General features: G+C 47.4%; 1 protein-coding gene across 1 annotated transcript in view; it reads left to right on the top strand.

The window, feature by feature from the left end:
* The first annotated feature begins 13,269 nt into the window (after positions 1-13,269).
* The window catches only part of LOC144105152 (uncharacterized), a 102,539-nt gene continuing 101,478 nt past the window's right edge, over positions 13,270-14,330 (top strand). Inside the window, exon 1 of the mRNA XM_077638319.1 lies at positions 13,270-13,422. Within this exon, the coding sequence (XP_077494445.1) occupies positions 13,327-13,422 (96 nt within the window). The 5' untranslated portion in view covers positions 13,270-13,326. The remainder of the gene's footprint in view (positions 13,423-14,330) is intronic.

Here is a 14,330-nt window from a genome sequence, read left to right as displayed (position 1 = left end):
GACAACAGGTACATTTGGTTTCGATGGCAAGATAGCGAACAGTTAATGTATATCAGCAGCCATTCAAAGCGGCGGCCTTATTTGAATGCCTCTCTCTTGCTTCTTCAATTCCTTCACTTTTACTCTAGCTGAAAATATTACCCCAAGCAAGAAATCAGTTACTGAGAATCGAGTTTTCTTCGTTTATAGGCTTACGAAGGAACGTGAAGGGTGTATGAAAAGGTACATGGCAGAAAGGCTCTTTTAAACAGAATTTGATCTAGACAAACGAGGACATTACCGGCCGGTCTTGTGTAACCATGACGCATAAAATAAGAAACCCAATTACGAGAATTTTTCTCTTGTTCGGGACATGCTGCCTTCTATTTTCCTGTCACCAATTTCTGAATTCCAGAAGAAAACAAATACGGTGCAGTGTTCTTGAATCTACGTACATATGGGTTATTTGTCTCTCTTGCACGACCGCAGGTGGTCAGAATATATCCATTACCTTCCAGCCGACTCGGTGGCTGACTGGTTATGGCGATTGGCTGCTGGTCCGAATGACGCGGCATCCATAAATGCCACGGTGGTCTAATTTCGATGGAGCGGAAATTTTTGAGGCCCGTGTACTGTGTGATGTCAGTGCATGTTAAAGAACTCCAGGTGGTCGAAATTTCCGGAGCCCTTCACTGCGGCGTCTCTCATAGCCTGAGTCGCTTTCGGACATTAAACTGACATAAACCATTACCTTCCGCTAACGTGCATGTTTTTTCCTTTTCTTTCTCAAATTTTTGCAGTCTCTCCCATGATCCATCTGCTTCATTAGGTGAGACGTGGACCGAGAAGTGAGAAAGTTAGTGAACGTTTTGTTTTTGACAAAGAAGATGGTGGGGAAAAGGCTTATTAAGCGCCTAGATATCCAGTGCTCGAAAGGTCGTCCGACGCCAGCCAAATACACCAGGTAGAAGGTGAGGGTTTGAGGCGAAGGCTTATAGTATGGCTATTTTGCACTGAATGTGTGCTGGTGATTGGCATAGGGTGAGAGGCAGTTAAGGATGGATTGGTCAGAAAGCATGCGAAATTGGTGCAGGCGAGCTGGGGTAAGAAGGGTGCTGATGTGAAGCTTGGCGAGAACATGAGTCTGGGGTTCGGGGAGTTTCTGAAAAAAGTCACGGAGCTTGTGTAGTATTTCTTAATGGCTGGCCAGGAGATCGCAGGCACCCAGATAATACATTCGTGCGTGAGCTTGTGCGTCAGCTAATTGTCTTCAATTCCAGCATGGCCAGGAATCCACTAACTGTGACAGTAGAAGGGGGTAGATTAGCAAGGGCCACAGTGAGGTCATCCTGGAGGTCTGCAGGAATTTTGTGGTTTTGAAGGGAGTGAGTGGTATGCATGGAGTCTGTATATTGTGTATACTGATGGAGTGGGAACAGTACGATAGTGACTGTATGGACCACAAGTGCGTAGGTGAGGCGAATGGTTGTGGAGGCCTTAGATGGAATAGGTGGCAGCGCCTAATTTTTTTGTGCCCGAAGCCACCACGTCAGAGCATGTCACCGCCTGAAGAAAGGAAACGCGCCATGTTGCCTAGATTTTACATCTGGCTGAAGGAATGACACAAGTTAAGACAAGTCCAAATAGGAGTGCAGAGGCCGTCAATTTGAGGCAAAAGCCTTTTTTTCGAAGTACTGTCTTCCAAAGTTTAACAAATTGCGTCTTCATTGGCAGTTCTAGAAAATTATTGTTCAAGATTGTTCGACACATAGACAGGAAGAGAGCAACTTTCGGGCGCCTCACATGATAAACAGTAGTAGAGGCAATTTAGATTGAAGCTATAAGCTCTTAATAGGAATAAACTTTTGAGAATTTCGCATGTCTGAAAATTAATTTTAGGTTAAATTTTTCGCCAGCACTGGCAATCTCTTCTGAAACAGCGAAGCGCCACTATTTTCATTAAATTTTGAAATTGTCTTTGTGAAGCTAATTGTTTTAAGTGTCAATATAACACTTTCGGCGTAAACTCCCATATTAAGAGTAAAAAAAATATAATGTGGACAACCGCACGCTACAAATTAAAAATAACCGAATTGTCACTGACCACTACAAAGTTAAAGTTGAAAAAGTGCTTTTCGTTGTAGGCCAGAAACATTTAAAAAAGAGAGTCAAGTTGTTGCAGTGCCAGCGTCTGAGATATGTTGAGGAAAGCCAGGATTTTATTTCTTTCTCACTCATAACATTAGCAGCTGCGATCAGTGTGGAACATTATGTGCGGTGACGGCCAAATAGAGTGATTTCAGTTAATGGTTAAAAAAGTGTTTGGGTGTGATGCTTATGGTAGCTAGTGCGTACCATGTTATTCACTATTTTGATGAGATTTTCCGCAAAGCATTCCGAACGCTTTAAATAAATCGGAAATTTTATATTGCGCTCTAATAACGCTTTATCTTGACCGGATAATTTAATTATATTTCAAAATGCGTGGTGTACAGAAAACGTGGTTATTAAATAATTTGTACAGCCGTAAATGGGATTTTTGTGTATGCACACCAGACATTGGTGTCTACACATATTAAAGCCAGCACGGGATGCCGCTTAGTATTGCCATTCTTCTTTGCATGAATTTGTAGTCCAGACGCACTGAGCAGCACTTCACCACTCGTAGTTTCAGTTATGACCTGAACAGCATTGCAAATCAAAGGAACTTTAAGATGGCGACTGCTTAGGAGGGTCATTCTTACCGCAGATATGATTGCTGCTGGAGCAGCATCTGTGTTTTCAAACGGAAGTACCTGAAGACGACTGTACCAAACGCCGCTATGCGTTGGCAGCAGTTTAGGTGCTTTGTTGCCACACCTGAAGGACTCATTAAGTAAAAAGCTTTTTTTTTGCGAACAACAAATTACACTTTTCAATGTTTTTGTAAGTAAAGATAATCAAATTACTCGACCATTTGGTTATGTTCGTTTGGTCCAGTAGAGCCAGCCATGTAGCGTTTTTTGACCCTCTGTGTAGCCTATTTAGCAGAAATTGGGAGAATTGGAAATAAATAAAGCAAAAACCTAGGGACCATTTTTAGCTTTAACCCTAGCAATTCGATCTATACATGTCTTAGGAAACTACTGCAAAATATTTCATACAAAAATTTTCACTCCAAATTTATTTAAAGATGCGCAAAGGTTGAAATTTTCCTCTTATTTAACGCTTCTGCTCTGAACATAAATGATGTCATACACGATGTATCGCTCCTGGGACGACAAGCTTTAGCAATAAGTGCTTATGTGCCGAGACAATCCCTTGCGGTACGGAATTGTCCCTGAAAAACATCTAGGAATACTCAGGTTAAGGCAAATTATTATAATTTGAAACATAATGTTTCAGGAAAAATATTTTTTTCACTAAAAGCGGGCCTATACACGTCTATTAGGACTCCTATCAAGTGGTCTGAACTTTTTAGCGAAGTATAGAATTTAAGAAATTAGGAGCGCGTGCTTTCCCGTTGATTGACTCTTTCTAGTCGGATTTCGGACCCATTGTTTACCCCAAAAGTAAAACGAAGCAAAGAACAGATGAAGGGCGACTTAATTATGGCGCACACAAAAAGCTACAGTGAGTGTTACGGTGCATAACAAAAAAGAAATCTAGTGAAAGCCGGCCTCCAAGTGGTGCTCCAGCTGCTGTTCGACTCGTGCTTACAGCCCCGGCTTCCAAGAGGGGCCCGATGTGCGCTGTTTTCATTAGAAATGAATTCGAAGTGGAGATACGAGTAACAGAGGTACAAACTGAATTCAGTACGTTACTTTACATTACATCGAGATAGAATGGCTGCAACACTACAGAGAGAGAGAGAAGGAGAGCAATTACTTTCATTAGAACGTGTCCAGAGGTTGACGGGCCTCCGAGGCGCAGCCCGGTCTCAGCCATGTCCCCCTTCCCCTTCAGCCGTCGACCGCGATCTCCTTGATCTCAACTGCGGCCAGGGCGAGGCGGAGGATTTTACGTTGTGCCTTTTCTTCTGTTTGAGAAGAAGTACCTCTCAGCAATCTTTTGGTCTGTCAGGTTCTCCAAAGCTAGGACACGTCCATATTATGTGGATCATGTCCGGTATGCCCTTGCAAGGTTTGCACCTGGGGCCGGAAATATCCGAGTGCCACTTGATACAATGCTGGGGATTTGGGAATAGTCGTATTTGTAGCTTACGCCACACAGACTCTTCGCTATTGTTGAGCTGCTCATACACTATAGGAAGTACCGCTCTGCCTCATTTGTAATAATTTACGATTTCTAGAAACGCACGAAGATCTTCAGAGAACTGCAGGGTCTCATCATCGCCCGAATTGGACGGGGTTGCATATGCGACACCATTGAGATCCCAGATGGTAGCTAATCCTCGAACCAGTACATATGCTTTCTCGTTCCCCTTAACCCTTGGTGGACAGTTGTCGAAAGAGCACGACTTGTGCCGCTGGCAGGCCACCGACCAACGCGAGTGCTGCTACGGTTGAAATGCGGCCCACGTCTATTTATAATCGCTGACTTTGAGTCACAATTATTCTGACCCGTTGTTGACTTAGAGACAGCGCAATGGCCAACTCTTCCGCCTCCGTTGCGATCGAGTGTCGGGTGCTGCTGCACGCTACCGGACTCTCGTTTTCCCTAGTTGTTACCGATGTTGGCAACAATACTATCGCTAGATCTAGCACACCGCTCAAGAGAGCAGGCGCAGTTAATGCAGTCATCCGCTCCTTGTTCTCACCTCAGATTCACTTCGGTCGGCAGCAGGTTCTGGGAACAACCTCTTTGAAGCCGGCCGTCTGCGGCCCCGGCTAGTCTGCAAACAAACCATCAACACCCGCAGATCAACGCGCAGCTGCTCACTAAAGCTGCTTTTTCCTGCCGAGTTCATCCTTCCGGGGCCGCTCGACAGAAAAAAAGGTGTAGCCCAATGAAACGAAGCCATGAAAACAAGAGGAGTATACGCTCGAAGCAAATACACGAAGCCTCAATGATGCACGACTGTAGGTAAGAATCAAGCTCCATTACGACGCCGCCACCTGGATGCCAACTGGTAGCATAACCGAGCCGCAGCAGCGCTTGTGCAAAACTTCACAGTATGGTGCTTTTTCCGTCATAAGCAAACGTAGGCGGTGCGATTAGCTCAATACCACCTGGTGATAAACCGGCGAAGCATGATTCGTCGTGTCGAGCATGGCTGCACTCTCTTGAGCTTGAACAAACAAAAGAACGCGCACGTGAGGCGCCCGTGCCGCACGCGCATGTGTGCCGGATCGTCAGCGCGTGGAAGCCTCACAAACTGTTCGCTAATATACCAAGCTGCTCACTGTTTTCAAGCCTGGACCTCAGCGAATCCTACCAAGTCTTCGTGGTACAGATGACCACAGGTTTTGTTCGCACTAGAAATGCATAAACTGGCGATTTTAATATACGAAGAATTTTTTTTTAGTGTCCTGTGCGCCCAATATATCTGAAAGGAAGCATAACAAATTTTGACGAGCATTCGAAAGATGCTTGTGTGCTTGAATGGTTGGTTGGTTGTGAAACTTTATTTCCAGCGGATATAGAGGAGCGACACGAAGTCGCCCCCCGCTTAAACGGCGGCCGCTATCCCTTGGGCAGCGGCGGCGTCTTCAGCCAGCTGGAGGAGCTTGATCTGTATCCCCGGGTCGGTGCTGAGCAATAGAGCCTCCCAATGAGCAGAGTCGGTAATGAAGTGACTCGCGGGTAGGGACTGCGGGCAGTTCCAGATCATATGATTTAGATCGGCTTTCGCATCACAATTTTTGCATTTGTTTGAGTAGAGTCTCTTCGAATAGAAGCTACACAATTGGGGATTGGTATAGGTGTTAGTTCGAAGTTTACGCCAGGCTTTGGCCTGTTCCTTGGAGAGCGTTTTATCTGCTGGGGGGAATCTGAGTCTTGCAAGCCTGTAGTGCTGCAGGATTTCTCTGTAAGAAAACAACCTGTCCTTGCCAGAGTATAGGGCGGGTGGGCTGCACGACCCAGCTCGGCGGGACAGTTCTCGAGCTAGGTTATGAGCCGCCTCATTACCAGCAAGGGAAGCATGAGCAGGCGTCCAGATTAGGCGAATGCGCCGCGTGGGCTGATAATTTAGCAGAATCCGTGCTGCTTGTGGGGAGATTCTTCCAAACGTGTAGTTACGTATAGCCAATTTTGAGTCGCTGACAATGGTTTCTGCCGAGGATCCCACAATGGCTAGAGCAATGGCTGTTTCTTCTCCAACATGTGTGTGCTGAGTGCGTATAGTGCCCCCAGTTATGAGTGTACCACGTTCCGTGGTTACCACAGCTACCATCTTGTCAGCCGAAGAATCTGCCACATCTACATATACCCCAGAGGTATCATTAAGAAAGCGTTTGCCTAATGATTTGGCTCTCTCTGTACGACGTTCAGCGTGGAAATCTGGGTGCATGTTCCGAGGTAGTGGAGGAATGACCAGAAGCTGGCGTATATGTTTGGGAAGGTCAGTTGTGGGTCCGCCTTGTCGTTCGTATGTTATGCCTAGTGTGGACAGAATGTGTCTGCCAGTTGGTGTGGCCGATAGTCGTTCGTACTGCGAGACGGTTATCGCTTCAATAATCTCGCTTAGGGTGTTATGAAGACCGAGACCTAACACTTTCTCAGTCGCTGTGTGCATGGGTAGCCCAACTGCCTGTTTGACGCATTTTCTGATTATGGCCTACACTTTTTCTTTTTCAGCTGACTTGAGATGTAGGTAAGGGCATACGAAGCTATGCGGCTTATCACAAAGGCTAGTACTAAACGGAGAGCATTGCTTTCCCTCAAGCCCGAGTGGCGGTTACTAATGCGGCGAATGAGTCGCATAATTTGCTTCGAGGTTCCCTGAAGCTTCCGAATTACGTCACCATTGAAGCCGTGTTCTTGTAGAGTTAGGCCCAAGATTTTAATTTTGGGCACTCGAGGAATGGGGACTCCGCGAATACTGAGTTCGATGGCCGGTGGGGTTTGCGCAAGGGATCTGATGTTGCGGAATATGAGAAATTCAGATTTGGCTGGAGAGCACCGCAGCCCCCTAGGGTCTACATAGTTCCCCACGATATCTATTGCATGCTGTAGTCTCTCCTCGATTTCGGCATCACTGCCCTCGGCGGTCCACAAGGTGATATCGTCAGCATATAGGCTGTGGTGGAGTTGCGGAACCTGCGCTAATTGGTGTGGATGTTTCAACATTGCAACGTTGAAGAGAAATGGTGATAGGACCGATCCCTGCGGGGTGCCCTTGTTGCCGAGGGGGAATTCATGCGAGTCGAGACCTCCTACTTGAAAATGCGCCTTTCTACCTGAGAGAAAGTCGCGGATATAGTTGAAGGTGCGGGCTCCCACCCCGAGTTCATGAAGGTTCTCCAAGATCGCATCACGTCTGACATTGTCAAAGGCCTTTTCCTGGTCAAGTCCAAGAATTATTCTGGTGTCCCGCGTTTTTGCCTCAATAATCTGATGTTTGAGCTGAAGCATTACATCCTGCGCAGAATGTTTTGGTCGAAATCCAATCATGGTTGGAGGGTACAGCTCGTTCTCCTCCATAAACCGGTTGAGGCGGGTATGAACTACGTGCTCCATGAGCTTACCTACACAAGACGTGAGCGAAATCGGCCTGAGGTTCTCAAGGCTGAGTGCCTTCCCTGGCTTTGGGATGAGAATGATCTCTGCCGTTTTCCATATTTGTGGGATGGAGCCCTCCGACCAGCATTTCTGCATATACTCAGTTAGTGACTGTAGCGACACTTCATCCAGGTTGCGGAGGATCTTGTTGGATACTGCATCTGGGCCAGTGGCGGATTTGCAGTTTAGCCTGGCAATCTCTGCCCTAACCTCATCCACAGTAATGGGGGAGTCGAGCTGCGTGTTTTCCGGACCAGCATAATCTGGGAAGGCTTGGATAGGAGCACTGCCAATATATCTATCTTTAGGTTCAAGGAAAAGGTCCTCTGCTGGGCTTGCATACTCATGCACAAGCTTCTGCAGGTTCTGCCTCTGGGTGGTTCTGCTACCTGTAGGGTCAAGTAGAGGACGGAGCAAGTGCCAAGACTTAGAGAGTCCCATATTGCGATCCATTTGGTTGCATATGTCATCCCAGTTTTGTTGAGTAAGTTTAGCTGCATGATCCTCGATCTCCTTGTTTAGCCTAGCTATTCTTCTGCGCAGATTGCGGTTCCACCGCTGTCGTTTGAGTCGGTTCTCGAGTCCTCTCTTTGCCTCCCATAGGTGAAGAAGCCGGCTGTCCGCAATCTCCAGGTGGTCAGCCTGGTCTAACGTATGGGTGACTGCTTTGGCATCTTGACAAAGATCCTGTGCCCAGATATCTATGTCTAGTATTTCGGGGGTATCAGCTTCTCGGGCGGCTCTTTTAGCGCGGAATGTGTCCCAATCGACAAGGGTGGGGGCTCGAGCGCTACGACGTTTGGGGCCAGTTGAGGTCACTATTTCCAATATGTAGTGATCGCTGCCGAAATTTTGTTGAGTGCCCGAATTTTTAGCAAAAGTCAGATCGGGAGACGTATCCCTGGAAACACTGTTACCGCAGCGGGTGGGGACTAGTGGATCTGTAAGAAGAGTCAACCCACACTGTTGGGCGGCGAGCCACAGTTTTCTACCTTTAATGTCCTCCTGTGCGTAACCCCAAGCCGGGTGTTGGGCATTAAAGTCTCCCGTGAAAATGACGGGGTGATTGCCAGCGAGCTTCAGGGTCGCCTGAAAAAGCGGGCCGAAGCTTGCTTTCCGTAACTTTGGGCTGCTATAGACATTCAGCAGAAACAGACTGTGGTCGGGTTTCCTAGGCGGAATTAATTCGACTAGCACGTGTGTGACATTTGTGACTGGGGTATCGTGCTGTACTACCGTAATATTTCGTTTGACAAGAGTCGTGACTCCAAGCGTTCCACCCCCCGATGAAAAGGATTGATACCCAGCTAGCTTGCTATTAGTTTGTGTCTCTTGTAGTGCGATTAAGTCCGGTCCGTCCCTATTGTTGAAGAATTGTTGGAGTACAGCTCATTTGCGGCTAAATCCTCGGCAGTTCCACTGCCAGATGGTGTAATTGGGTTGTGGCGCCATGTTGTTGCTAGTCGGATACCGCTTCAGAAGAAGCGGGTTTGCGAATTTTGTGAGGAAGGAGCCTGCTCTCTGCTTCCTGCTGCCAGCTGCCTAAGTTAATTAATTCCTGCCGGTGTCTGCATAATTCTTCCATGATGGAAGTCATTGTAAGCTGCACTTGAATGAGGGTGCTGTTAGTCTGCGTTTGCGCTTCTTCAATTTTGTGAATGGTGTCGGCTAGTGTTTGGCCTTCGGACAGGGAATCGCCTGCTTTTCGCTTAGGCGGGGGTGCCCGCGTTGATTCAGCATGCATGTCCGCTCCGGCGGAGGTAGAGGGGGTAGGGTTATTGGCGCCATCTGTCGTAGGCGGTGACGCAGCCTGCATTTGTTGCTGTTTTAGAGCGGCATTTTCTTTCTTTAGGTCCTCGACCTCACGAAGTAATTTCCCTACCAGCGCTTTCAGGTCTGCTAACTCAGAGGGGTTGGAGTTAGATTTCTGGGAGGCTTTATCTGCCCAGCCTACCTTTTGCGTGCCGACGGCGTCCTGGTTCAAACCGGGGTTCTGTGGCTGATGTGAAGGAGCCCTGGATTTGTAGGTGGACCGGCCTCTCGGTTCCAGTCGTGGAAAGGAGCTGGATCGATGTCTATAATTTGTTCGTCCCTTGCTTTTGGAGCGGCTGCGTCGCTCTTTAGACTGCGGCGACTCTTGGCTATGCTGGGTCAGATGTTGGCGTTCCTGTTCCCAGCGGCGTTTGCTGACATTGTATGGAGTGCGGTAGATTTCGCGGCATTTGTTGCTGCCCAGTTCATGGCCCTTACCGCACAAGGCACACTCAGGCTCGCAGCTATGCGTCTCAGGAGGACTGGCCACGCCGCATCCGCGGCAGCGAGCGTTTTTCGGGTCCGGGCAAACGTCTCTGCGATGTTCGAGTTGTCCGCACAAAGAACACACTTGGTATTTTTTTTGTAGAGGCAGCAGCGAATCATGCCACCACCGAAGCTGATCCAACGGGGAACTCGCTCACCGTGGAAGAGAATGAGGACCGTCTGCGACTGCGCACCCATGCGCCGGACTCCACATATTGGAGGATTCCTTGGATGCTGAAGGTTCGCAAGGATGTCAGCGTCCGATAGATGTTTCGGAACGCCTTGGATCACTCCTTTACCACTGCCATCCGGCGTGGCGACATACGAGGTGATGGCGATCTTGTTCTCGCCGTAGATGAGCTCCTTGATGTTTAAGTAGCGTTCCACTCGTACCGCGGAATGGGTGGCCACCAGTATGGTGTGTTGCTTGAAGTTGAGTAGCATGCAGTCTTCAGATGATTCTGCCAAGGTGAGGCCCGCGGCGTCCCGGATGAGTTGAAAGATGCCGAGTTGGCCGCAGCTCTCGAGTATACGGAGGCCGCCCGATGGCCGGAATATCACCTTGGTTAGGCCCTTGGGTAGGCGAGGTAGGTTCGACGCCACTGATTGTCGAGCAAGTCGTCGGCCAAGCTTTTTCGCAGAGGAGTCGGTAGAGTGCTGCATGCTGCCCTGTCCCTGGGCGCGATCGGTTCCATTGTGTGCCGCGGGGTTATTCCTTTGGCGTTCGTGATCGGAGCGTTTCGATTCACCGACGGTGAGCCAACCATATTGGTGCGAAACGTCTTCGGGGCTAATGTCAGTCCCCTCCACGGTGACTTCCATGTCCAATGTTGGAGGAAGATCCCACTCAGATAATGCGGCACACCCCCGTCAGAACGGGGTCGCTAGGCCTGGCGTGGGCCTAGCGGGCCGTGCGTACCGGCGAGAGCCGAAACGCAGAAAAGTCCGCAGAAACAGACAAAAAGGGGCTTGCCGATGCGTCCGACGGCGTTATCCGAGTTTCGAAGACGAAATCCAGGCAAGAGCGGTGTTGACCGTCGCTGAATTCAGCGGTTGGCATGGGTGAAGCGAGGAGCGTTCGCGCGAGCGTACGATCCACGCCACGTCCGAGCCGGTTCTTGGTTTGGGAGGTGGAGAGGGGAACGAACAGCGCCAGAATCTCTATGCCATACTAGCTAGGATGGGAGGCAGCAAGTTTCGTCTAAACAAGAACGAATCTGTACTCGCGGCTGCAGAGGTCACCCCGCACGCTTCATTATCAACAGGAGTGCAGTTTCTCCACCTTTTCGATGCAGTGCGATTAATGAAGCTTCTGGACTGAAAGAAAAGCGACCATTAGAATAATTTCTTGGGCCGTTCAGTTTCAGTACAAGTTCCTGCACAGGGCATCGTAAAACCTTGAAACCCTTCCCTGCTTGCTTCGAGAGAAAGGAGCCTTGAGGATGACGGTTAAGAAGCCAGAACTTTGGGGAAAATCTAACCACTAATACAGTCACCATCAGAGTCCACTTGTTGCGACCTTAACCCAATTTTGGTGCTAACTTGCGATGCCTGCCCTTACAGTCATCTACTCGTTTTGAGCCATGTGGAACAAGACATCTCGCAGACACCAGTCAAATTTGTGTCCAGAAAATTGATGATTACCAAGCGCAACTATTCAGCGAACTGGTTGTGAACTTTTGTCTGGGGTTTTAGAACTTAAGAAATTATTACATCTATGGCGAAATTTCAAGATAAATTAGAAATTAAGTCAAGAAGTTAAATGGTCTTTGCTCAATGCAGTGGAAGGAATGAAAAAACAGGCGCTCCCAAATATCTCCTTTATTATTTGATCTCGACATCCCGTACCCGAATATCTTCATCAGGTAGAAATTCAATTTCTCTCTGGTAGTCTATCGAGACTAGTAGATGGTGCCCTCATTAGGCTAAGATACAGGAGTTGTTTTTGCAGCAAAGGCACAGAACAACTACTCGACGGGCCGTTTTTCAATGCTCGTCCGTACTCAAATAACAAAGGCGCGTCCGGTGATGCCAGATATTCTCCAGGGAGAGCGCTGCAATCTTTACCTCTTATGAGCGTGAGATGGAGACGCGGCTAAAAGAAGTTTAAAGACATGACGTTACATACCAGTACGCCACGTTCTCATTCTGTCGAGCCATGTTACTAAGAACGTCGGAGATCCGGGAAAATCCGAAATATGTTGGTCACTCAGCACACTTTTTATTACTCGTGCAGCTCTCCCAATAAGCAGAGGGGAAAGTTGCGCGAGTTGGTGAACGTTTATGATGTAATATAAAGAGAAAAGGAAACGGGAAAGACAGGACGGCGCAGAGAAGCGCTTGACTACGTCGTCCTGCCTGTCTTCCGTGTTTCTGTGTGCTATATTTTACATCATCTCTAAATAAGCTTGCATTTATGGGGATATCATTTTCATATGAGTCATGAAGTATTCAGTCAAGGAGCCAAACGTATGCTTGGGTGTAGCGGTGTGATCTCGTTATATTACAGACTGATGCCTCTCGATTGCAAACAGGTCCTTGAGAGCAGCTCTTCATAAATAATCGCAAATTCGAAACAGAAAAGCAGAAGTTGTGTGCTATAATTGTAAAATATATTCAAATAATACAGCTGCAACATAAGCATAAACATAAAAGTAACCTGGCTGATGGATACTGAGCACTAGTGCAGTTAAGTTAGAGCTGATGGTATGAAGATAACTGCGTCAAAGTGGTAACTCGACTCGCATATTAGTCCTCTTCAGAAACCAGCATGTTTGTAAGCTTATTTCGGTCTGTTCTAGTTGCCCTCATTTGGATTTGTTGAAGCTGGTGATGCGTCAGCCTTTAGATCATGAACCATTCTGATATTTGTTTGAGTTACGAAGACACTATGCCTTAACAAAACATTCCTTCATTTGAAAGGCATCGCCTTGTAAACTGAAACCACACTCGGAGACTAAAGGCATGCTTATTTCTCCTGAGACGAGTGGAGCACTAAATAAGTAACACAAATGGGATGCCTATAAAGATCACTTTCATTAGTATGGGGTGGATCATTTTGTTTAAATTTTGTTTTGAATGTTTCTGCTGTATTAGGTATTTCTGCTGCCGTTCCTAAGGCACAGTCCTGCGGGGCCCACAGCAAGTACTGCATTTTTCTATGGAGGATGTATGGCCTTTACATGTCAATTTGTTCAGCTGCTGCTATAGAGGCATCCGCTATGCAGATGCCAGATTGATACATTTGCTCCTTATGCATCAACTGCTTGAAACGGCGCGTATGTTCCAGAAAATTTCTCGCGCTTCCCACACTTTCATTCAGCAAGAGCTGAAGACAGTGCTTGCTGCCCTGCGCTTTCAAGATACGCTTGGCACAGACAGAAGATGTCCAAATTCAACATATTCAGGGACGTCCCGGTTGAGCAAATGGCTCTTAGGAGCGAAATCGCTAATAGAAGCGGCCATCATTTCTACTTTCAGGTAGGTACACTAAGGTTTTTGGCAACGTAACTTTAAAACACATTCTAGGGATACACGGCTGGACATCTCTGAACGCAAATACGCCAACTTCACCATGCTGTATTAAGGCAGGGAAGAAACTGAGTTGATGCTTTCTTATAAGTATTATTTTCTATTCTTGCTTTTCTGGTATTCCTCTTTTAGCAGTGAGGGCAAATATTTTTCTGAACGCGTTGCAGTTATTTGATTACTTGTAATGAGTTACATTTTCTTAGAATTTGTGTAATTAATTCATTACTTTTTCAAAGGGTAACCTTTCGGGTAATTCATTAGGTTTTCCTGTATTTGATTACTGGCAATTACTTAATTTTTTTCTCAAAAAGAAATAAGGAATGTTGCAACTTAAAGAACCTGTACTTAACGGGAAACACGGTTGTGTTTCCATCGTTATAAACTGGATCGACTGTGAAGAAGCGTCGCGCAAGATCACGTCCACACCATAACCGGGTCACCACCATTTTCTAGGGCAGTGCTTGTACCGGGATACATCACGTGAACGCTCTGCAAGCACCGCTTTCTCCCGCCCCCCCCCCCCCCCCCCCTCTCAGAAGACGCCATTGCTTACTTCCTCACTGCATCCAACTCAGAGGGGTTAGGGTTTGGGGTTGTGGGCAATCGACATGAGGTTTCATCGCGTACAACAAGAAAGGGACACAACACCCTGCTCGTACCCTGCTCGTTGCTGTATAAAGCTGTAAGCGCTAAATAAAAGTCGTTTATGAGAAGTTTAACGTTCGTATTGAGACACTTCCTCGCTGTGTGCTATGGAATCTCATGCAAACTCAGAGGCTCACGGACAAAGCATAGAGCAACAACGAAGCTATGCGCTCGCAAAGGAAGCAATGCGCAACCATGAGCCCTTGAGCAAG

The sequence above is a fragment of the Amblyomma americanum genome, chromosome 9 (assembly GCF_052857255.1).
Source record: "Amblyomma americanum isolate KBUSLIRL-KWMA chromosome 9, ASM5285725v1, whole genome shotgun sequence".
Classification (NCBI taxonomy): domain Eukaryota; kingdom Metazoa; phylum Arthropoda; class Arachnida; order Ixodida; family Ixodidae; genus Amblyomma; species Amblyomma americanum.
The sequence above is the reverse complement of the archived record's forward strand: the minus strand, read 5'-3'. Positions and strand labels throughout refer to the sequence as shown.